This window comes from Drosophila subpulchrella, chromosome 3L, assembly GCF_014743375.2.
Source record: "Drosophila subpulchrella strain 33 F10 #4 breed RU33 chromosome 3L, RU_Dsub_v1.1 Primary Assembly, whole genome shotgun sequence".
Lineage (NCBI taxonomy): Eukaryota > Metazoa > Arthropoda > Insecta > Diptera > Drosophilidae > Drosophila > Drosophila subpulchrella.
In genome coordinates, this window is record NC_050612.1 from 18,378,883 (window position 1) to 18,403,076 (window position 24,194).

At 38.7% G+C, this 24,194-nt stretch overlaps 3 protein-coding genes across 5 annotated transcripts; 1 reads left to right on the forward strand and 2 right to left on the reverse strand.

The window, feature by feature from the left end:
• Window positions 1–36: 36 nt before the first annotated feature.
• On the reverse strand, window positions 37–2,324 carry LOC119555490. The gene is made up of 5 exons (XM_037866899.1): window positions 2,192–2,324; window positions 1,824–2,106; window positions 966–1,270; window positions 118–906; window positions 37–53 (listed from the first exon to the last, which is right to left on the reverse strand). The coding sequence occupies exons 3-5, from the start codon at window positions 1,246–1,248 to the stop codon at window positions 37–39; spliced, it is 1,089 nt and encodes a 362-aa protein (XP_037722827.1). The 5' UTR covers window positions 1,249–1,270; window positions 1,824–2,106; window positions 2,192–2,324.
• A 3,397-nt stretch (window positions 2,325–5,721) lies between these two features.
• Window positions 5,722–7,544, forward strand: LOC119554008. Of its 3 annotated transcripts, none has more exons than XM_037864719.1 (3): window positions 5,722–5,846; window positions 6,354–6,691; window positions 6,747–7,544. In XM_037864719.1, the coding sequence occupies exons 2-3, from the start codon at window positions 6,574–6,576 to the stop codon at window positions 7,472–7,474; spliced, it is 846 nt and encodes a 281-aa protein (XP_037720647.1). In that variant the 5' UTR covers window positions 5,722–5,846; window positions 6,354–6,573; the 3' UTR covers window positions 7,475–7,544. The 3 variants fall into 3 exon arrangements, with proteins under 3 accessions (XP_037720647.1, XP_037720648.1, XP_037720646.1); XM_037864720.1 differs by lacking the exon at window positions 5,722–5,846 and having other exon boundaries at window positions 6,249–6,462; window positions 6,516–6,691; XM_037864718.1 differs by lacking the exon at window positions 5,722–5,846 and having other exon boundaries at window positions 6,249–6,691.
• Window positions 7,545–10,474: 2,930 nt separating this feature from the next.
• LOC119555055 lies at window positions 10,475–15,089 on the reverse strand. The gene is made up of 5 exons (XM_037866252.1): window positions 14,516–15,089; window positions 12,910–14,456; window positions 12,832–12,849; window positions 12,447–12,776; window positions 10,475–12,374 (listed from the first exon to the last, which is right to left on the reverse strand). Exons 1-4 carry the CDS (start codon window positions 15,021–15,023, stop codon window positions 12,699–12,701), a joined length of 2,151 nt encoding a protein of 716 aa, XP_037722180.1. The 5' UTR covers window positions 15,024–15,089; the 3' UTR covers window positions 10,475–12,374; window positions 12,447–12,698.
• Between the last annotated feature and the right edge of the window lie 9,105 nt (window positions 15,090–24,194).

Consider the following 24,194-nt stretch of genomic DNA (forward strand, 5'->3'; position numbering starts at 1 on the left):
CACAGTCATCAACTTCGTTAGGATCCATAAATTGCATTAGTTGATCTTCAATGCTGAGCCATACTTTAATCTCAAGTTCCTTTATACCTCTGATTTTAGTCAAGATGTGTATATTACGTAAAATAGCTGGAAACTCTGATTGGAAGGATTCGAGCAAAGAAATAGCTGCTATTTTTGCAACTCGATCAGTAGTATTTATTGTTTTGATTTGCGATAGGGTCTGAATAAGCTTTTGTTTTTCGACCAGCATTGGGTTAAGTTCCTTTTTGCAATGCCAATCATTCAATCTCAATATAATGCTTCTTTCCAATTCTTGATTGATGGCTATTCCAATATAACCCCTACTTGTCAATATATCAATGCTGTTATAGTCAAACTTAATGTCATTCGACGTCACTGTTTTCAAGTCGATGGCAAAGATGTTTGGCAGTTTAAATGGAGTAGGACCTTCTGATGACCGTGTGGGCTTTAACTCGCACCTTAGTCGGTGTAAATGGCCTACTTTGGATAATTGCTCGACTTCCTCTGATCCTAGCTTTGCCTGCTGAATTGACAGTGCCTGCAAATCAGTTGAAGGATTCATCACCATTGATTTAAACAGCGCTCTTAGTGATCCCTCCTCTGGGCTTCCGAAAATTATAAACGTCTTTAACTTTGGTAATTTGGCCAGGGGTGCGTACTCGCTGGCATCCGTTTCTGGTTTCATTTGAATTTCCAGTGTTTCTAGATTTCTGCAGTATGGTGTTATATCTGCCAGTCTGCCGTGCATATCTGTGCTTGTGAATGCAAGTTCGATAAGGTTCGGATTGGATTTCACACATTCCGTCAAATCATCGGCTTCCATTGTCACATACAGGCTAAGGCTCCGCAGGCTTTGAAAGTTTTCCAGACTTCCTGCCGTGTAACCTGATAATAAAAACATTTATTTATGTTCAATCCGATGAGTGTTTACAGTATATATTTACCAAGCATTCGAAGGGTTAAGCTTTTAAGGTGTTTTTTCTTGGCCAGAACCCGCATGGTGTTTTCAAATATTTCCACATGATCTGGACAGTAGTCACTCTTTGGAAAGTAACTCAGCAGGCATTGCGTAAGTCTCGTATTTCCTTTAATAGTTATAAGAAATATATTCCAGAATACTTTCCTCTCAGCTGGAGTGCTTTTCTTCTGGCTAACGTGGAGTTCGTAAAAGTTAATGCTTATGACTTGAGAGGTCCACGAATGGATTTTTTCGACTTGAAGTCGCATGTAAAGACTTTCATTCCAACACCTAAATTGTAAATTAAGATAATCATTAGTAACCGCAAAACAAATTAAGTCCCTGTATCGAATGATGTCTGGAAGTCTTCTTTCATCTTGTTCGCAATTGTTTTTTATTTGCGCAAAGATTGAATATAAGCAATATTGGTTCAATTTAGAAATATCTGTGGTCATTTTTATAAAAATCGTATTTCTTTCGCAACGACGTGAAATGTTAAAGCTATTGCGATGAAGTTTCAGCTTAAACTATTTCCGGAAATCACTAATCTTTTCTTTGCTCAACTTATCGATTCCGATAAGATAAGATAAAAGCTACACAGGAAAACAATTTGTTGAAAACTGTTAAACTTAAAATAGTTTTAATCAAAATAAGGAAATAAATATTTTCTCCAATTTAAAGGTAAGATTTGTATCAGCTCTGTATATCTAGAAAAAATGTTCAACACCAAGTTCTATAATTTAGAGGGCGAAAAACACTTGGCCAGGTGTGAGAAGACCCAAACCATTATAAAAAGCTTATAATTGAATTTTTTATAATGTGCTGCGCTGGTTGAACGACTTACCTTCGGTAGCCGTGGTTTTCATTTCCTTGCACACATCCTGGCCTCTCCTTTTTTTACCAAGCTTCGGCCATAAAATACTGGAGCAGCACGGCAGGAGCTTGGGCGGGAACATTTAATAGTTGGGACAATAAATTAGCCTGCTCTGTTATACAATTAGGGGAAATGTTCGAGCTATTGGTTTCTGGTACATCGCCGATAGCTGGTTCGAGGTCTTCTCCTTTGTCTTCTCTTTTTATTGGCAACTTTCAGGAAAGTTGACGCAAATTGGTAGCATTAAATCCGGCTGGTTAAATGAAAGGAAATGGGTGAGCTAACCCATAATTTTTACCAAGGCACCGGATCAGTGGTGGTAGGTTTATTATACTCACTATTGATAGCCGATTCGTGTTGTTGATGTGCTCGTTAGCAGATTGGTTTTCGTGTCCGACATGTTTTTTATTTTTACTTACCCACAAGGATTGATGTAAGTTTGCGCTTCAATGACCTGTCAGCGCTTGTCGCCTGTCCAAAAATGTGTGTAATTTAATCAGACGGAGGGCCCAAAAATAAAGTAGGCCTAATGTGCGAAAAGATGACAGGCAATGTGTTGTTAGTCCCTGCCGCAGGCCAAGACCTCTGATATTGTATTATGTTTTATCCTTCTTTCATCCGTTTGTGTTGTCTCTGATGGGCAAATGAGAATACGGCATTTGCATAAGTAAGAAAGTGTGAAAGTGGCACTGGGATCCCTGTATCCCAGTATCCCTGCGAGTGCCTTTTGTTTTCTCCAAAGCCGTTTTTGCGCTTTTTGACAAATGACTTAAAGCCTCTGGGGGCATCCAACGGGCCATGAAAAGGGTTCAAGTAATTTGTTGAGACTCTTGAATATTGAATGCGAGTCTGGACCACGTGCAGGGACACAGTCGAATAAAAATGAAATATCTTTTTGGCGAGGCAACGAACCAAGTGAAAAGAAAAAGCACCAACCGCCATGACACCAAATGCTTTATGTCCAAATATGGTGAAATAAAATGCTTTATGGAATTTAGGCATTACGTAACACCATCAGATGTCCCATCAACATTTCATAAGCCATTAAGTATCCAATGACCTAGAGGGGTACGCTTTTTTGTGCCGAGTAAGATAAATCGTTGGCTCTTAAGTCTTAAAACACTTAAGAAACTATGTTATTTTAAAATTTTTTTTTACTTTTTATCTAATAAGTGAAAATATAGTTACAGCTAGCAAGAAATGTATTTCTTAGGGAAAGCAAACAACATTTTTAGGAACCATTGATATAAAGGTAGTAATATAGATCATTTAAGGAAATAAATCTCAGTGAAATATTTATATAACTAAGTATTCAGGAAATCTTTTGTGTTTTTCTGTATTCTACCACTTTAAATGTGAACAGTACAGATGGTCAGAAAACGCTTAGCCCGAATGAACGCCCATCTGTCTTCCATGTGCGTGATGAAATCTTCCGAATATGAGTTCAGATTGGCTTATTCGTAATGCCTGTGCCCGGTTCCATCTCGGTTTTATTGCACCAACTTGCGAGGACTTCCGCCCAAGGAAGCGGCAACGGAGGAGGTGGGCGTTTAATCCGGAAACTTATTTATGTATGCCTTTCCGGTCGTTTCCTTGCCCGACGCATTTCTCGCATGTGTAAGTTCGTTTATTGTCGCACAGACAATCGCACAAACAAGAGTGTTTCGATGGGTGTGTGTTGGCTGTGGGTAACTGTGGGTGCTCCTGGGTGTTTGTGGGTGTTCTCCATTCTTATGACACGCCCGCGCACACTTTCACTTTACATAAGCTCTGTGGCCGGGGGTCCTTTGAAGGGCCGAAAGCCGACGTGTGCGCTTGTGTTGACAACACTTGATAATTCCTTGCATACACGCACTTTGACTGCAAGACACTATTATCCATTGCCGTCGCATATACACATGTATCCACAAGATACTCTACTTCTGCTTCCATATATGTGCGCACTCTGCCCCTGGGCATCTCAAAGTTTCCTGTCTGCGGCTTTGAATTATTTAAAATTGTTTCCACGCCCCCGTTTGAGGGTGTCGCTGTGATATATATTCATAGAGGCACAGATCGATGCGAATTATGCGAAATATAATATTTGTCCTGGTCTATAAATTTTGATTTACAATATGGCCTGCGGGCTATCGTTTAGCTTTTAATCGTGCCTTGGGTTAAGTGAGTCCAAACAAGGAAGAACGCTATAGTCGAGTACCTCGACTATCAGATACCCGTTACTCAGCTAAAATGACCAAAGGAAAATGGAGATATGCAGCAAAGCGAGGTTGAAATGCGCCACCTACCGGCGGTAGACAGATTTAAGCGTTGTGGGCGTTAAAGTGGGCGTGGCAAAGTTTTTTTTGGATCAATCGATAGGTATTGACAAGACCAATACATTTCAGTTAAAATTTTTTATCTAGCATGAATATTGTGGGCGCCACAGGCTTGGGCGGTTTGTGGGCGTTAGAGTGGGCGTGGCATATTCGCGTGACAAACTTGCGCTGCGCTCAAGCCTACGGAATCTAAATCTGAATTCCCATTTCTCTATCTTTGATATTTTCCGAGATATCTGCGTTCATATTTACGATTTTTTGAAGTTTGTGGGCGGTTTGTGGGCGTTCAAGTGGGCGTGGCAAACTTTTTTTTGGGTCAATCGATAGGTATTGATGAGAACAATACATTTCAATTAAAATTTTTATTCTAGCATGAAAACTGTAGGAGCCTCAGTTTTGGGCGGTTTGTGGGCGTTAGAGTGGGCGTGGCACTCTGCTAAAACAAACTTGCGGTGCGTAAGAAGCTCAGGAATCTGCACGCCTAATATCAATAGCCTAGCTCTTATAGTTTCCAAGATCTCAGCGTTCATCCGGACGGACAGACAGACGGACAGACGGACAGACGGACATGGCTAGATCGACTCGGCTAGTGATCCCGATCAAGAATATATATACTTTATGGGGTCGGAAACGCTTCCTTCTGCCTGTTACATACTTTCCGACGAATCTAGTATACCCTTTTACTCTACGAGTAACGGGTATAATAATGGCCTTTTAGCGGCCATGATTTGAGATCCGATTCCTATATAAGGTCTTGAGACTTGAAATTTTAAGCATGTTTTTATAAGTCAATGAATATAAAATACAACTTTTCTAAATTTTGTTTAAAAAAATGCATTGTAAATTGTTTTAATGAATAGTTTATTTTTTACGAAAAGAAATATACAATTATTTATACCCAAGCAAAAAACATATAAAGCGACTGATTATAATTCAGGGATTATTGCATAACTCGTATTACTGCATAGAGAAAATTCTGACGTTCTCATCTGAGTTCAAAATATTCTTAAAAATAGAACGACATTTTTAAAGTTGAAAATATTTCATTTTGCTCAAGTTGAATTGGCGGTACTTACATTTTAATCCTCAACAAATAAACTATTAGTCTAGTCAGTAGTGTATACTTACCAAAAAGTTGTTTCTTTCTAATATTGAGAATCAAAATCTCCTGACACTGTTTTTAAGAACGAATATTCTTAATTCAAGAACAATTTACTTAATTAATTCTCTGTGTGTTTTACAAAATTTAAATCCTGATATTAGTTAGATCTCCTAAAGAAGACATGCATTTTCTTTTGGGCAGTGACATTGAATCGTGGATTGGTTTTGTTTTCCCCTATTCGGCGCTTCGACCCCGTGCTGTGTTAATTTAATTAACGAGCAAAGCAAAGAAATTACTTGCTGCCCCTCGGTGAAAAGTTTTACAGCTGCGGCTGGCGGATACCTTCGCGGAAAAGCCAAGGGAAAAGGAAAATGAATGGCAGTCAGGCCATAGATCAAAGCACGCCTGCTGAGCACGGCTTTTCCGCTCGTTCCTTCTTGTATTTGTGTGTGTGTTTCCTATGCGTGTGGGCTGTCAGCAGGTGTAGGTGTTTCCGTGTGTGTGTGCTGAGCCTTCTCGGTGTTATATAAAGTAGGTCAGTAGTAGTGCCGTGCCAATAAAAGTTAATGCTTCCAGGTGAGAGCCTGTGCCTGTGTGTGTGTGTGGGATGTGTGTCCTGGCCTGTTGATATTTTTTAATATTTATAGAATTTTAAAATGGCTGTTAAGTGTGGTTATTAAACATTTAAATTCGAAATCCAGTTAAAACAGTTTTTCAGCACACTTTAAGTTACATATTTCAACACAATATGACTTTTAAATTGTAGAACGTTCTTGATCACGAGAGTAACTACTATCAATTTTCCCATTTTTGCACTGAACTTTAACTGCAGTGCACACTATCTTTCTAAGTAAACTTGCATTGCACAGCTTTCAGTGAATCGTTTGTCTTATCTTGCCTTTGATAAAAAATTGTGCATTGCAATATAGCTTTGTGCAGTTTTTCTAGCATTTTACTAGTTGGTCAAATACTGTTGAAAATGGATGTCACTGGAATTTTGCAACTCAATGATTATTGTCTCGATTTAATATTACAATTTATGAATACAAAAGATAGAATCAATTTTGCCTACACCTGTTCCAGATTCCGATATGTTTTTCTTATCTGGTCACGTCGTGGACATTCAAATTTTTCTATTATTGGTATCGTTGAACCCTGGGAATTGAAATTACTAAGCCTTATAGCAAAAAGTGTAAGAACGCTCAATTTTTTTGTTGATGATTTGGTGTGTTCATTTAATGACAGTTATTCAAGTAATAAACGCAAAAATGCTGTTTTCAAATTCTGCAACCTGATCCTAAGAATGGAAAATCTTGAGTATGTGAAGATAATGCAGATACATCCTCACCCGATCGCTAAACTTTTTTTAAGAGCGCTACAGGACTTACCCAATTTAAAGCAGTTGCATATATGCACTCCAAGTAATTATTATAATAAATATTTACAATTTGTAACTAATGTTTTATTTTTTTAAAGGGCGGGAGAATTTTGGTAAATTTCATCGCTTGGAGTACATCTCAATAGATGTGGAAATTTCTCCGAAAGTTTTGCTGCGAACTTGCCGATCCCTGACCAGATTAAGAACTCTTCATCTCTCTGAACAAGTGAGCAGCTCCAATCTCAAGGATATATTAGAGCATTTGCCACTTTTACAAGAACTGAGTTTTTATGTTGATCGATGCAATAAGTGGGGACTGTTCGCCTGCCATCGATATCAAAGAAAATCTCTTGAAGGTATTTTTGAGTACCTGGCTAGAGAAAGAACTTTGAAAATCCTCAGAGTCAAAGGAGAAATCGTTGCAGTCCCTGAAGCCGAATACCTGGCCAATATAAAATCACTAAAATCCCTGGATTGCAGTTTCACAGATCCCGAATTAGTGTCATATATTTTGTCGCTCACATCCTTGGAAAGCCTGCGAATTACGTATCTTCATTCCATAGATATATCTTCGATTTATTTGGATATGATTCGGCAATGCAAGGACCTTCGCTTGTTAAGCATCTTTGACTATAACATTAATCCTGACTTTGTTTTGAGAGCCTCAAAAGTACTGGAAGATATTGAGTCAAAGAATACGTTACAACTATTGATCCACGGCCGTCGGAGCTCAGAAACGATGAGGGAGTTTAAGTCGAAGGCCTTGGACCGGAATAATCTGTTATTTCGTTCTATAACAGCCACTGAACTTTTAAAGTTAATATGAGCATTAAAAACCAGGGTGCTAAAATAAGAGTGCTATATAACTATAATGATCTTACTTTTTTGTGTTTGCAACCCACTTAAAGTATTAACAATAAATATATAGTTATAATTTAATGGTACATTTTAAAATAATTTGATGAAACGATTTGTTTTCGTAAACTGATTTTCATTATTATTAATTAATTTAGTTTTAAAAGTATTTTAACCAAACTAGTAATTATGTATTTATAATATTTTCATAGAAACTTTAACAAACAAATGTGTTACGTCTTATCGTCTTACTTTTTCTCACATTAAAAAGAAAATTGTCTTTTTTTGGCCCGCCCATTTGTATGAAAGCCCCTGCGGTGTTTGAAGCCGAAAAAAGTTAAAAGTAAAAGCGTCTTGGGGGTGGAGTGGCATTTCCAATTATGCGAAACTCCGAACTGTTAATGAAATGTGTCAGACACAATTTGGCATAATTTTTCACTTAAAGCTAAAAACAATTTATAATTAGAAAAGGCTCTTAGAATGAGAGCACAAAGACAAGGACGAAATGATGGCACCTGTTGGGCAATCTGCAGAGTCGCACAGTTTTCCCTCATTTTGCAGTGACAGAAAGCAAGGCGCTGGAAAAACAAGCAGTGATTGCGGATAGCCAAGGACAGACAGACGGGAAAACAAAATGGCAACTGTCGGAGACGGAAGTACGTCAAGTGTGGCGGAAGTGGGCTGCTAAAAGAAGAATAAGTGGGCGGCCAGGAAGCGGCCATTGTGTCCTGGCGGAGAAGATACGGATGGCGGCGGAAATGATTGTTTCTATTTTAGATTTTGCCGACTGTTTGACGGCCAAACTTTTCCATTTATAACAGAATCTGTCTCATTTTGGTTTTCCAAGTATAATACAATTGTATTTTATAAATTCAAGTTAATAATGTCATTGTGTTTTTGACTGCTGTTCTGGAGAATATTTATTGACAACAATTCGGTACCGAGTTAAATGTGTATGAATAAAGCCGAAATACCAAATCTTTTAGCATTAACAGAGCTTTACCATTATAGTTTTGATCAGGACTGAAAGTCTGAATTTATTTAGTATAAGTCATGATTTAACATTAAATTTAATATATAAATTCTTAATATGTTGTACAGCTAAAAAAAACACACCAGTCAGCCAAAAATCAATCCATTTTTCCTGGTTAAAAATGTAACTACTGAGACACAAAATAGTATCTGATATAAATATATTAAAATGCTTTAATTCATAAACCTGCATTTTTTTTGCTTAAATCCCAAGTTAAAGCTTTAAAGAGCCATTAAATCCAAATTCTAATTCTGGACTTGAAATATTCAATACTTTCATACTTCTTTTTGTCTCCCAGAGTAATTTACTTGTTTCACCAGTGTTTGAAATTGATTGCCTTGCTCTTGCCGTTTGAGAACTTGAGAATGTAATTGCATTGTTTGACAAAGGCCCAAACAAAACCGTGTGACCTTTTCACTGTTTACAGTCTTAACTTACATTGCCCTCGGGCAGAAGTCTCGAAGTTTTTGTCAAAATCCTTTGGCTTGTTGACACTTGAACTAGCTTGACATGGCGCAATGCTCCGTCAGACTATTTCGTAATTGAATATTTCGAAACATTTTAAAATGTCGTGCAAATTTTCGATGCCAGGAAGCAGAACTTGGTGAAGTGTTTCAATTAAAACTTGCTCAACTTGTTGACATTTATCGAACACAAAGCCATCAGTGTCGCATCCTTTTCTGACTAGGGTTTTTGTCGGGCTAAAGGCCCTCCCACATCCTGTCCGCCCTTATATCCTGGGGCATCCTCAACATGATGGTAGTTCTTAATGTCATTGTTGAAGGGCTCCTAGTTCCCTGGTAGCAGACATCTCAGAGCCATTCCCATGATGTTTTCGAAGGAAGTGCATTTGCCGAAGGACATTTCACAGCAATAACCAGAAACAGAGCTCTGCAATCAATGGGTGACATACATCTGCTGGCTTCGGGAGTTGCTGGTTGGCCAAATGGAGTTAAAAGTCATTTGAATTCTACCAATAGTTTTCTTGTCTCTGTTTATTCCCTGGTACAGCATTTTCTACAAACTACTTGTTACCAAATAACAAAATCGAACTAAATGAGTTCCAGCAATCGTAGTTTCAATTGCTTTCACTTATCAAGTTTACCTTTGGATCTATCCCGTTCTATAGAAAAACCAATTATTTAAATTAGTTTTTTAAATGGTAATGTGTACTTTTTGCGGCTTTTATACCATCCTATTTATGGCTTTTTTATTTGTATTAATTTAGAAAGCCTTTTCAAGCTAAAAACAGCCTTGATACTTAAAAAGTCATTGCATATACTGCATTTATTTGAACATTAATGACTGCAAACAGCAAAAAATAAATTAATGTTTGTCTCTCATTAACTCAATGGCCGTGTCCATCGATGCATTTAACAGCTGTTCTACGATTAATTGACCTACTTCGAGAGGGAAAAAATGAATACTCGAATGCTTTTAAATTACCAGCATAGCCTGGATTAATGTCAGGGACCGAAATCTGAAATTTATGTGACAGTCTTGCGTCTGCGAATTTTACGGCATCTGAGATTTTGTCACACGCGTGCAAAGTGATTGCGTTTTGTTGCCAGCAAAATACACATAAATAATCCAATTAATTGACACGAGGCATCCTTCTGGGACCCCGAATAATTGCTTTACTGCCAAAGGCCCTCCACTCGCTCAAAGTGGCGGTTTGAAGTTTCAGACACAGTTTCAGGTGTATTTGATGGGGCCCACACCCTCGAGACCCGCACGAAATGGCTAATTGGTTGCACAGAAAGGCACATAATTGGCAGGACGGGTAACGGGCCAATCGGAACCAGAGCGGCCGGCTTAATTGAATCTGCCCAGAAGGGTTCTCTGTAATAGATGAACCGTCGCCAGGGAAGATATAATATAGAATTCCTTAAGAGGTTATGAAAATTTCACATGTATTTCCAAGAAATTTTAAGTACAAAATCAAATATTTATCGCTGCTAAGCTCATGAACAAGCACCATAGACTAATATTTATTTTAAATTGATTGTAACATATTTGTAAGCCCTCTGTGTGTTTTAATCAGCACAAAGGTTATATACAAAAACCCTCTCATGTAAGCTAAAATAATAATGTCTGAAAAAATGGGACAAATTCTCCGCATTATCAGTCCTCTCGTTTCTTTCTCCATATTTTCGCTTTAAAAAATATAAATAATTAAAACCAAATAAAGTTCACTTGCCGACTTTAACGGATGAATTGATGCCCAAAGTCAGCGAACCGATAAATGCGAGTTCATAATTCTTCGCAATGCATTTTGTAATTAAGTGCACAAATATTTATGCCCGGCTTGAGGGATGATATTTTTTCACAATAAATACATAATTAGCGCTGCTCTTTTGTATAATGTATTTTAATAAACTTTCGACGTATGCCTTAAATAAATATCACACAATGCATTGACCTCGGTAGCCTTGATTAAAATAAATGCACATCTGGCTTTCGAGAGCGAGCCGCAAAAGCAGATATATTTGAATGCTTTTTATAGGCCACGGCTTGGGCTTTATATATATGTCGGCCCCCTTACTGTGCTTTTTGCATCAATATAAATATATTCGAGCAATTTTTTGCCCGCCACTCTTATCGCTGTGTGTGAATGGAAAACCCGCACCCGAAATGTGAGAATTCATTCAATTGCAATTGCAAATTTGTGTCACTGAACTGTGAAACAATAAAGATTATCCCGGCCGGAGATGAGAATGCGATGTATGACCGGGTTTCGGTTACCAATTTAAATATCAGTTGGCCTGACTTACGAGGCAAGAAAGGCATAAAAGGATTTATCTCTTCCGTCAACGGAAGGTTGGGAACATTTTGAGAAAAGCCAACGGAAAGTGAAGTATACGGCTAATGAGAATGGAATTAAGACGAATACGTGTATATTTAATGCCAGAACTGAATTAATCGCAAACGAAGAAGCCACAAGAATCTGGTTTCACAGATGAGTGCCCGGGCATCCGTTGACATTCTCTGATTAAGAGTGGTCTGAAGTGAGCCGGCTGATTGGAAAGTTCTTTGTGTTTTCTGGGCCATTGTTTGCATTGGCCGGGACTGGGGATTGGCTTTCCGTCCGATCCGATTGGCCAAGTTGTGTCTGGATTGGCTATTTGCATGGCACTCAACTACTTTGCCGATTTGCTCGCACTGTCTATATGTCGGCATATTTAATTAGCACCAGTCTAACAAAATTGCCCGACAGCTGACAAATTATGCCAGTGCGGCCCCGGTCTGTCCTTGTGTCCTTGTGACAGGAGGACAGGACTCGGCCACTAATGCACTCGGCCTAAATAATTTAACATTCATTGTCTCTTTCCAGCGATGGCTCTCCGGCTGTGTGTTTTCAACGAGTTTTCAGTGCGTAAATAAAACAGAGGCTGCTGCTCGATGCTTAGTTTGCACACTGCCACTCGCATCACACACTGCGTATACGCAATTTGCATTGCATTCGAGAATGCCCCAGGCACTTTCAACACCGCAACACACGCACACACAATGCCAAGTGCCAGCTGTTGACTATTAAACGCCAATTCCAATTTGTAGCTGGCTTAAAAATTGCAATTGCAAAACCTTGCCAATCAGGGGTCCAAAATCCCTAAATTCAACAAATATTTTACCATTTCCATTCGCCACTTGCTCATTTCATTTGATTTTAGGCGAATTCCCACCCCGCCAGCACTCGATTTTCCAAGTGTCATTATTTAATTATTACTTAAGCCGCAGCCCAGCTGACAAAATGCCAGCGTCATGCAATTCCGCTCAATTGCATTTCCCGAAAATAAACACCTGTCATTCGGTTGGGCGGATGGAAAGTGCAGCCCACCTGCAAGTAAGAAGTACAAATTATTTCCAGCAAGCGACAAGCTTGTTGAATTTAATCAAAATGCAAACTTACTTGTAAAGTAAATACTTGTCTTTTCCGGTGCTACATGAAAATGTCTGCGATTGTATGTGCTTAATTTATTTAATTCCATCTGTATGAGTTGCAATCCAATAATGTTGTCGGCAGGTGCAAATTGAATTTATTTAATTGTCGTTGTGGTCGGTGCAAGTTGGTTCTTGAGTAAATTTATGGCATTTGCATGGCTATGTAAAGGAATTTAAAAATGATTTATCTTTAATGTGTCCCTTAATTTTCTATATTTGTTCAATCAAGCAAATGTTGGTTTTCTACGTATTTAGTTGTCAGCCTCATGGACTTAAATGGTTTTGTTATAGGTATAATCTGCAAATAAATATTTATAAAATATTATAAGAGCTATTAAATAACCGTGACACACCTGTTTCGCAGTTACCATCTGAAATCGAAAAATTACTTTAAAAATCTGTACCGTCTTTTCCACTGCCATCATACTTACCTCATCTGGGGTAGTATATGGTTGGCATTTCAAGCATAGGCAAATTTCTAAGTCCTTGTCTTTCTCGTGATCCCGGCTTTTCACAACCGCATACTGAAGGCCAGCTAAAAACTTCTTGGTTATTCCGTTGACGGGCACTTTAATCTGAAACGAGTTCAGCTTGCGACAGTTCTTCAGAAGTGGTTCTAGGCACCTCGGAAAGTGTACATCCTTGGGGTGGTGCTCCGATAAAACCTCCACATCCTCCAGATCCTTCAACTGAGCCAGAGGTTGAATGTAAATCAACTTCTGAAACCCACATGAGATTTTCCTCAAACATCTCAAGGTGACCAAAGCTTTAACATCGTGCTTACTGAGGTATACTTCTTTGGGTATTTCAAATATTGTTAAGGGAGTTCCTATATAAACCTCTTGCATCGTTCCTAGGTTGATTGTCGACAAATTGTGGAAAAGATGAGAAGTTGGCATATTTATAAAAAATACTTTTAAGGAGCGCAGATTTTTGACCAACGGAATTGGCAGTTCTTTATCTACGTAGGTCATACTGTAAAGCATTTTAAGCTCCCTCTTTTGGGGATCCAAGGAAATATCGCATGCATCACTCTTGATCTGTACACCGAGCTCCAAAAACCGAAACAACGTCGACTCCATTGACACGATCATTTCGTTGGGCAGTCCGATAATCTTAAGGTTTTCCAGTTTCGTAAAAGGTTCAAAGTTAACAGACCGGTAAATTTCCGCATAACTATTATTTCGCGTGCAAATACCTAGGTAACCCCGGGCAGATAAGAACATTTTTGCATCATGACTTGAGACGGTAACTTGTTTTCTTAGTAAATCTGCGATATCATCCGTTACTAGGTGACCTTTATTGAGTATGCTCAATCGGTTGAGTGTTGGGTGCTGTACTAGGTGCTTAATGCTTTTGGGATCGCAAAACCCGCATTCCAACATTCTTAGACCTTTGATTTTCGCAATGACCTGAACCATCTCGTCATCAATATCGAACTTCAGACACAATCGGATTAATTTCGATCTTTTCTTTTCGCTGAAAGCTCTGAGAAGCTGCAGAATGGGAATGGATTGTTCTAAAGTTGAGACTCCTTCCATTAGAGACTCGTATTCGTAGTCCATCCTGGGTCGTTTGGATCTAAAGTCCTCATCCATTTCTAATTGCTGGGGCTTATGCCAATGCAATTCGTTTTCCTCCATATTTGCATCATCATCAGGCAGCTGAAACTGTAATTCCTTCGGCATTGGGGGCTTTCCGATTTCCAATTGCTGTAGCTTATCTAAAAGTGCCAGCCCGACATAACCATTATCCCTTTCATTATCATTCAGCAGAAATTTAAATTGCTTTAAGTTGGGACAATGACGAACGATTTGAGTGAGCTTTCCCTGGTCGGAAAACCGATTTACATTAACTTCCAAAGTTACCAGTGAGGGATTATTAATGCAAAACTCCACTAGGTCGCACATCTCCAAGGAAGCTGTAATGGTAAGTTTTGAAATATTGCGAAATAGCCCGAGATTGCTTATTTGATGATCTGGAATATGTTCAATATATTAGTAAGAAATAATTTACGGGTAAAAAGAATCCATTTGCCTGCAATATCCACAATAATCTCCTTAAATTTCGGAATTCGCCCTGGATCCAAAACTATGCGCTTAGCTTTGCCCTGCAGTCCCATTATAATTTCATCGAATATACTCTCGTGTTCTTTGTTATATTCTTGAGTGTTATAACTCAGCTCGATGATTTTCAGAAGGGGATTCCCCATCATGGCCTTAATATAAATGTCCATGTACTGGTCTCTCTTTAGCTTTGTGGCTCTTTTAAGAGTTTTGTGAATCTCAATAAACTTGACGGTTAACATTTTATGGGGTAGCGCATGTAGCAGATCGATTTCCAAGCGATCGTACATTTCTCTCGACCAGTCCCAAACGATTCGTCGCAATATCTTGCAGGTGGCAGCAAAGTTAAAGATGTCAGCATACTTGATTGCGTCCAAAGATTCTTTGCCATTCTGTATTTCGCAGTTTGTTTTTATAATGTCGAGTATGCGAAACAGATCGTAGTGACTTATGTCTGTTATAGTCTTTGAAGTCCCCATTTTAAGGTAGGTATTCTGCGTATTCTACTTATGACCGGTACCCAACGATCGCGAAAGGCACGTCCGCTGTGCCCTATATGTAACAATACACTGGTTTTTTAGCTCTGAGCGGATTTTACTGGAATGCCAATATAAGGTATACCTTATATACGTTTGGGGTGTATTCGGCTCATAAATTTATAAGCCTGACATTTTAATTTATAACTGCTGCTCCATTAATTAATGTTTTTTGGTAAGCCACTAACATTTTATCTAATAGTTAACCTATTATTCTACATAGGTCTGGAATTGTTTTTGTAATACCGAAGACAGGGTAAGTTTTTGTCGAGCAATCTAAATTGAAAACATGAGTATTTATATTATCGGCTTGCTGATAGCCTCACCAAACAAAAACAAAAAAGCTTTCCCAGCTTTCATCGTTTATATGCAGTCACGTTAGGGTGGACCTAAGATTTTATTTAAATATGAGTAATTTTATATTTATTATTTTATATATTTCTAAAACAGGGTCTGATCTAACGATCTATTAAATTACAAACCTTTGATCTTACGCCACAGATTAAGAATATTTTATAATTAAAAATGTTTTCGTAGAGTATTCAAAATGTATAAATGATAAATCAAATTTGCAGCTTTCGCATAAGTGAGTTTGCCAAAACTTCGGCAAAATTATAGTAAATCGAAAGTGCTAATAATAGAAAATAGTATTTCAGTATTTAAAGTTGACTCATCAAAAATTATATTTTCTTGCGATTTGGTAGTACATAGAACAAAGATAAAGTTTTAATTAAATGTAATAATACAAAATCTTAAGCGAGTAGATGGAATAAGGGTAATGCTTTATGCTGATGGACCGGCGGACATCATTATTTAAAAGTTGCATCGTTGGGATTTATGATCTGGGCTGCATCTTTTGAATGAAAACTTAAAGCGCAGTTAAAGTTTGTTTAAAGTAGTTGCCGCGGCCAAGTGAAACTGGCAGCTGCACTTAATTTGCAGTCATCTCATTTGTTTTGCCAGCCACCCAAGCCACCCCACCACCCAAAACCACCCCAACCGCAAGTCTCAGGAAGCGTGCATTTTTCTCCGCCTTTCCCCCGTTTTTTATCCCACTTTTCTCGTCCTCCTTACATCTCTATCTCATGCAATGCGGTTGGCAGGGAATAAGGAACAAAAAAATGGAGAAACTTTAGAAGCCGTTACCCCCCCCAGGAAAATCCTTCCGTACCCTTGGTGTTGTGGTGGGTGCGTGTAATCTACTCAAAGCAAATAAATTTTTAATGCTGACTAATGTAGAAAATGTGAGCAGAAATTTACCTGGAAAACTATAAGGGACCGTGGCATCAACTTTCGCGTTTTTACCTCAGCCAGCCGACTTTATGCCAGCTTCCGGACCTTATTCCTTGGTCTATAGTCCTTCGTCCTGCGTTGCAGCAATTTGCAACAGGACTCTACAAATTGAAAACGAAGCCCTGTTGCTGCATATTTACTTAGGTCTGAAAATCATTTTTAAAACTTATCTTAGGTTGCAGTTTACTTGATAACCTGACAGCTTAAGCAGACTTTCGCAGGCAAGGAGTTGACCTAATTGCATGTGTACAAACTTGTCTGCACTTTGAGGCATCGATTGCGCTTACAATTACAAAAGGCAATAAGAAGCGCAACAAATTGGCAAAAATGGCAAGTCATTAAAAATAATTTAAAACAAACATCACAGAAAAGTTGTACACCAAAAAAGTTGAGGACATCTTAAATGCGAAAATAACTGCGACAATGGCTGGGCAAAAAGGGTGGCAGCTGAAAATTGCAAGACAGCAGCAGTCGCAGCAACAAATTGGCAAAATTCATAACGAGGAAAATAGGAACATGGTGGGATCAAAAAGGGGATTTTTGGCCAAAAGGATTCTTTATAAATTTGGTGAGAATTACGATTCCTTTGATATCTTCTAATTGTATATTAATTATGTTTAACAAATAAGAGGATTATTGAACAATTACGGGGGTGCCACTCAAAATCACTGGGGTTTTTAAATCTTTCTTAGCTTAGCTTTCTTAAAGTATGCAGTGATTAAAAGATAGTCGTTATTCTGAATGAATTGATGGTGCTTAGGAGTTTTAAATATATTGTTGCATACTGATATCAAGTGATATCAAATCCGAAGTGAATTGGGTGCCCTGTAAGATAAATAAATATTTTTTTGTGGATTTATTAATTGCAGAGGATCATAGCTAAAAACACTTTCCACTTTTCCATGATATTTGGGTTGGCACAACTTAATTGAAATGTTATAATATATAAAAGTAGATAATATCTTCTAGATAAAAAAACCAAAAATTTATTTTATTTTTTTTAACAAATCAATTACATTATTTTAATGAAAAGTCTGAGTTTGTGTTACCGTGTGGTTAATTGTTAATATTATTATTATTAACTATTACTATTATTATTTATTTATACAAATTCTGATATTTTTTTATTTACTGTGATCTTTTTGTAAGATTGGGTTTTATCTTTCTTCATCTTGTAATTGTTTTGGTTTAATTTAGAGTCAAAATTTTTGACAACGCCCATGAGCAGAAATGGCCAGACACCCCGCAAATGGCCCGAAACAGTCGCAAGTGACAACGAGCTGAGGACGCCCAAAGGATGCTGGTGCTGCCACTTTCGCAGTTGCCTCTGCCTGCCGTTGTTTTAGTTGGTAATGAAAGCGACTGATGTCCAGGGGGCGGGGCTGGGCGGAAGCCGGCCAAACATTAACGAGCATCAGCGAAAAACTTGCAACTCGCAGACGCCTGCAACTGAATCGAGTTCTGCAGGGGAAGGGGCAGCCTTGCATTGTTTGCAAAACGCTTCGAGTAAATTATGCAGAATTGCTGCAGAACAGCCAAAGCCGAAGCAAAAGTTAAGCGCCCAACAAAATGGAATTTACATTGCCTTTCACAACTTGCCCGCCGATGTCTTTGTTGCCTTGTTGTATGTTGCTTTGTATTTTGTGCGAGGGTTTTTAATAAACTTAATAACTTTGCAATTTGTTGCTGCAATCAGCGAGTGGAGCCAGCTGTTCCCTTCATGCAAATGGCCAAAAAGGCTCGGACACTCCAAAGGGGCAGTCTTTGAAAATTGCCACAGGCACCGCATGGCGTATACTTAATTTGCAGTCGCATTATGCAGGCAGCACGTGCCAATTAATAAAATAAATTCCCTAACAAAGCAGCAAACTCATAAATTCCAAAAGGGGCGGGGGTTTTCAATTCCTTTTAATTCACTTAAAAGGTTCTGCTCGTCCCAAATATTATCTCTGCGGCAAGCTTCGACGTCGGGCCTCTTTAAAAATGCATGTCCAGTCCCATATCAACCGCCGAATCCTGAATCGATCCTTCAGAGGAGTCCTGGCGTCGCAGAAGCACGGAGCAGATGTTGTTGCTCGGGGCGGGTCATTGAATAAACAAACATCTGTGGCAAGTGAGGTTAGGACACAAATTGAATTTGCGCCCTAAAAGAGCATAACAAATAGACGACACGCATACGCCGTGTGGTACGCAAAGCCACAAAACCCACATGCATGTCAGTGGATAACCAAGACACCGGACAGCGCAAAAAATCACTCACCCAATCGCTCACCTGTGGTGATGGGAAAAATAAACAGGTAGTTCTACCATATAATACAATATTTGGGTACATATAAGCTTTTTTTATTTAGCCTAACAAGTTGGAAAATTTATTAAGCCAATAAAACATTAATTTAATGAGTGTTTTTAAAGACAAAAATATTTGAAATGTATTTCTCTGACACCATTGATTATAATCTTTTTAAATAAACTATATTACTACCTACAAGTATGCTATAAAAAAGACCCAAACGTCGCTTTACCCATAGGATTTTTTGTTTTAAACTACATAATATCTTACTTTTCGGGAATTTTAAATGTAACTTCAAGTTCATGGACTTGTAGTACAACTTTGACCTGAACTAGCCCCATAAAAGTACCTTTCCCATCACTACTCACCTGGAGTCCCCGTTCAGTGAGCCATGACGCTTAGATATTTTTGGCATGCGTGGCGAGTGACAGCGAATGGCAAAAACAGCTCTCCGACATGGACGCAGCTGCTGTTGGCCAAATCCCGACTCAAACCCACATGGCTACATCATCATCGTCATCATCATCGCTATAGCGATGGCGTCTGGATAATGGCTACCCGGAGATGACAGTTAACAGTTGCCGAGCTGGCCAGCGCCAGGTAAATAAATCAAACAAAAATGGCGACTTTCGGCTACGTGACGGGCGAGCTGAAGTAGCCGGGAAAAGATATAGACGACAAAAGTCACGGAGGCTCAATAGCTTGACTGATTATCGTGTGTGTGTATATAGTACCTCCAAGTTGGATTTGGGTGTACCAAACTGACGCAGAATGGCGGGCCAGACACAGAAACAGAACCCCTAGCATGCAGCCAGTGTGCTGACAAATGCTTCCTGTAAGTTGTCTGTCGACGTCCATCATTGGACGCCATAGAAGAGGCTAACAGGCGAACAGCTGGCCAATAGCAACAGTTAAGTCGATTTTGACACATTGAACTCAGTTCGTTTGGCAGAAATCAATAATGTCTAGTGGAGGTGCTTAGAAGGGCAGGAACTGCCACGCGAAAGATTGCAAAGGGAATAATCGAATCGAATTTAATCGAATTTGAAAAACATGTTTTTATGAAACACTCTACCTTACATTACTAAATTATTTTTAAAGAAATATATTCAGCTATTTAAAGTCGAATTTTGTAAAACCGGAATAAATATGTGAGTACTTTACATCTATTTCAAGCATTATATGTTTTCAATTTGTGTTTAACTTACCCATTTCAAGGATTCAAGTTATTGTAAATAACAACATTTAAATTGTGTTATACTCGCATAAAGTAAAAAATACATTGCTCACATACTTTATGACTTTATAACCAAACCCCTATTTTTACCGCGTCACCTGAAAAGGCAATAAAATCACTTAAAGTTTGTGAGTGCATTCAACTGAATGTCGTAAAATAGAATAGCTCGCTGAATTTTTGAATGATGTATATTATTTATGGCATAGCCGAGCTGTGGTCCTCTGGTTTAAGTGACCTCACCTGACCCACTGAACCTGGTGACCCCGAACGCCGGCCCCTGCCTGCGAAATGTGACTCCATCTGTGAGTGCGAGTGTGAGTGCTATTGTGAGTGTGAGTGCCGCACAATTGAATATATTATGGAATATATATTGCGGCATATATTAGTCTACCATTGGATTGCGGTCGGTGGTCCATGCAGCATTGTCCGTACGTGGCGGACACTACGGTGCTGTTTGCTTTATGGTGATCACTCAATTTGAATTAATTTGCGGCTGTCATGCCAACCTTAAATTAGTTTGCAGAGATTTGCATAAACACAAGTGGAAACTTTGCGGGAGTCCCGGCATTTGACGTGATTTTGATTAGATTGCCCCACACAGCAGGAAAATGTAACGCTGCTTATTAGCCAAAAAAAAAGAAAATCCCCCATTCCCCAGTCTTATAATTCTCCTCACTTTCTAATTAAATTAAATGTTCTTTCCGTTCGCCAGGGGAGGCAGTGCTTCTTTGTATTTTTTACGAGGCACTCAATTTGACTTGAAAGTAACGCCAGTAAGCGAGCAGAGGAAAGTGAACAGCAGCTGTCCGAGCCCGAAAGCCATTGAGGTTTTGTGGCTTTTTGGCCAAGAGCAAGGCAGGAGCACAACAGCTGTGGAAAAAGGGAAAAAATAAATGTTTTGGCACTCTGCTTTTCACGACTAATTCGGTTTTTGTTTATCTCCACACTCTCGCACATGAAGAGATTTTCTCCTTTACGTATTTTTTTCCTCGGTTTTCGAGGCATCTGCATTGCCCTTTGTGTGACAGGCTGGCCAAGAGCGGGCTAACTGCAATTTGGCCGCTTTAAGGCTACCCGGTGCAGATGTGCCCTAATGCCATGTGAGAATGAGGGATTAACAGCAACGAGGACTTCTCGTCAGCCACCGCACCACAATGAGCTGGCATTCTGCAGGCTGCAGCTGCTCTTGCTTCTTATACCCACCATGCAGCGAACTCTGCAGGATGTCAGTGGTCAGCAGACGTAAGTGCATCTATTTTTTATGCCCCGTAAACACTTTAAGCCAAAGTGATGGGGGTTGAATTCTCGCACTCTTGGGAATTCTGGGCTAAACACCTTGTCTGCATCTCTCGTGGGACCATTCAAAGTACTGGCCTTAAATATGTTAGTTAATGAAATTATTTTCTGTTGGCTTAGGTAAACATATACATAGATCGAAGTTCATCATATATTATATATCTTAGAACGAGGTCAAGGTTTGTTTTCGTACTTAAATTACTAGCATTATATCACACATGCACTGAGATGTGAACGTCGACATTTTGAACTGGTTATTAAATCAGTCTCATCAGCTAAGCTTTAGGATTGAGCAGATGGAGAATATTAGTGCTAATACCCTTTTTTTTAATAGTTAAAAGACCTATTTTTTGATGCAATATTTTTATAAATAAATTACCTAAGTTTTGGGACTTAGAAACAAATTAATTTAACAGTACCTAACAAATGTTGTATTAAATCCGAAAATTCTTCGAATCCCTTTTTTGTAAAAACGTTGAATTAATTTTTTTTCTTAATTTAAGTAATTTTTATTATTAGTATTCATATTGTCAATAAAATAATAAATATATCATCATACTGTTTATAAAATACTTATTTCAAAGATTCCAAGCCTGTCTTAATAGATTTTTTTTAAGACCAAATAACTGAATTGTAAACGGATAACGAAAAAAAAACAATATTCCACATCATCGATAGCATTATAGATTTTTTTTTCGTGTAGATTATAATCGAAATCAATTTGTATCTTAACACTTACGTCGTGGGAAATAATTATTTAATAAGCTGACAGCTGATTAAAACGCCACAAAGCTTCGGGGCGGGGAAAATGCCAGGAGAGCAGGACATTCCACAGCGGAAATGGGGGCTGGATGGGGGATATCCTGTAAGCTCCAGAGTCTGTGGTCTAAGCTGCTCTTCCACACACACCGTCGATGGGAGAATCGCTTGTGTGTGTGCTGCGTTGCAAAATGGCATGTAAATGACGCTAATTGTATTACAATTTGCTCGAATGCCTGAGCGCTGGCAATGGCAAATTAGAAACCGCTTAGTTTGGGTATATTCCATGGCCAAGTGGCCCGGGAGGAGGGTCTCCTTTGAGCCCCGGTGCAATGGCAATTGTTGTGGCCCACTCCCCACCGCCTTTGTCCCATGCAATTCTAATCATGCAATCACGAAATGCAACAGACTCCGAGGACGATGATGTCGAGGGAGTATTTTGCATAGGGGGCTTAGTGACGCTCAGCTGGCATCTCATCCCATAAGAAAGCTGAATATGCCTGGAATTTACTCGGGAGAGGGAGCTGGGGTAAGGTGGTTTAACTCAATTGAATAGCTTAAACTGCTCAAGATTGGCTTAAAAGGTAATATAAACATCAGGACTTACGCAAGACTGTTAAATGATTTTGAATATATCAAATGATAATAAAATAACTTTTAAAGTACCTGTTTGAAAAATACATTTTCTAGCATCCCTAAAAATATATTAAGTTCATTTTCCCCAGCAGACCTTAAAGCCTACAAAGTCGCAATGTCAGACCAAAGAGAAACGTGACAAATTCTCAGCAATTGTCCTCTATTTCTGCTATCTGTGCAGCCCCGAAAACGTAGTCCCAACCCCAAAAGTGATCCAATGAACCCGAGAAGAACACTGTCATAGTTTATCACATTCTCTGCAGTGGGTAGAATTTTTTTTATATTTCCCTGCTTGGCTCCTTGCGTTTTTTGTTCACCTCCCCAAAAGACTCACCCACAAAAAGTGTGCCAGGGAATATGTCCACAAACTCCTCCTCCTGCGATTGTGATATACGTTGTGCCATCCCGACTGTCATATTTTGCGACAATGTGCGTTGGGGGAAAGTGGAATTGGATGCCAAAGAGGCTGCGGCACTCGGAAAGTGCCAGCTCACTTGGATCGTCTGGATTAGCTGGATGTTGTGGTGGCAGGATAGCAAGAAAAAACGAAGGCCAAAAAGTGTGAGCCAAGGAGAAATGGGGAAAAAGGCAATATGAAATTCAAGTGTTGCAGTTGCCTCGAGCAAACGCCCAGCAATTGTCCAAGAAAATATTTATCAAACTAGAAATTGATTAAAAAAGTGTTTGCAGCAAGCAAAAAAAGCAGAAATGTGGAAAAAAATATTGAATCAAATGGCCAGCTTGCAAAGAAAAGAAAAGAGGCTAACGTTTGCAGCTAGCAAAAAGGTGTTTCACCTAAGGAAATTTTAACATTAAATATTTATAAAGGCTAGAATTCATTTAAAATGGTTTTCACAACTCTAAATAAAATATAAATCTTGGCCTGGGAAAAAAGAGCATGCCAATAAAATTCTTTGTTTACATATTAGATCCAACAAACTCAAAGAAATGCCTCACGTACATTTAAAGAATCGAAATTCCATACTAAATTTCCGAATCACTTTAACTTGATTTTTCATTAAATTTAATTTACTTAACATTCCAGTTTGAATATTCAACCATCGCCCAAAGAGATAACCCATTTATTATAGCTAATGTGCTGACGTTGTGTTTACACTTTGCCTGCAAGCTGGCAAAATAATTATCACGAATTGCTTGGGGCGATTGAGCTACATGGCTAAATTAATTATTTATAATATTTCTGGTTACCGCAAACGACTACAATTTTTGACCATAGGGCATAATTTGGCCCTGTGTGGGTTCCTAAATTTATCATAAGTTGGTTGACTGAAAAATATCCGATCCCATGACTTATATTATCTCATTTAACTTGTGGGTAAATCAAAAGTGTACCAATGTGGCAAGGGGTACACAGTGTCCACTAACCAAATTAAATGCATTAATTAGAAGCACATGGGCATGTTAATATTTGCTGAACATGCACACTTGACACTTCGACATCGATGTTAACCAAAGTGAGGGGGATAAGTAAAGCCATTGAAATGTGGCTTAGGTTTAGAATTAGCACTGGAACAAACAATTGCTGTAGCAAAACACTTTAATTTGTTATAATTAATCTTTAAACAGAGATTAGTTGATCTTA

Coding starts and splice junctions, on each gene's coding strand:
- LOC119555490 (XM_037866899.1), bottom strand. CDS start 1,248: ATGCGACTTCAAGTCGAAAAAATCCATTCGTGGACCTCTCAAGTCATA. Junction 907..965: donor CTTAACCCTTCGAATGCTTG/GTAAATATATAC, acceptor TTTTATTATCAG/GTTACACGGCAGGAAGTCTG.
- LOC119555055 (XM_037866252.1), bottom strand. CDS start 15,023: ATGGGGACTTCAAAGACTATAACAGACATAAGTCACTACGATCTGTTT. Junction 14,457..14,515: donor GATTATTGTGGATATTGCAG/GCAAATGGATTC, acceptor AACATATTCCAG/ATCATCAAATAAGCAATCTC.
- LOC119554008 (XM_037864718.1), top strand. CDS start 6,250: ATGGATGTCACTGGAATTTTGCAACTCAATGATTATTGTCTCGATTTA. Junction 6,692..6,746: donor GTTGCATATATGCACTCCAA/GTAATTATTATA, acceptor ATTTTTTTAAAG/GGCGGGAGAATTTTGGTAAA.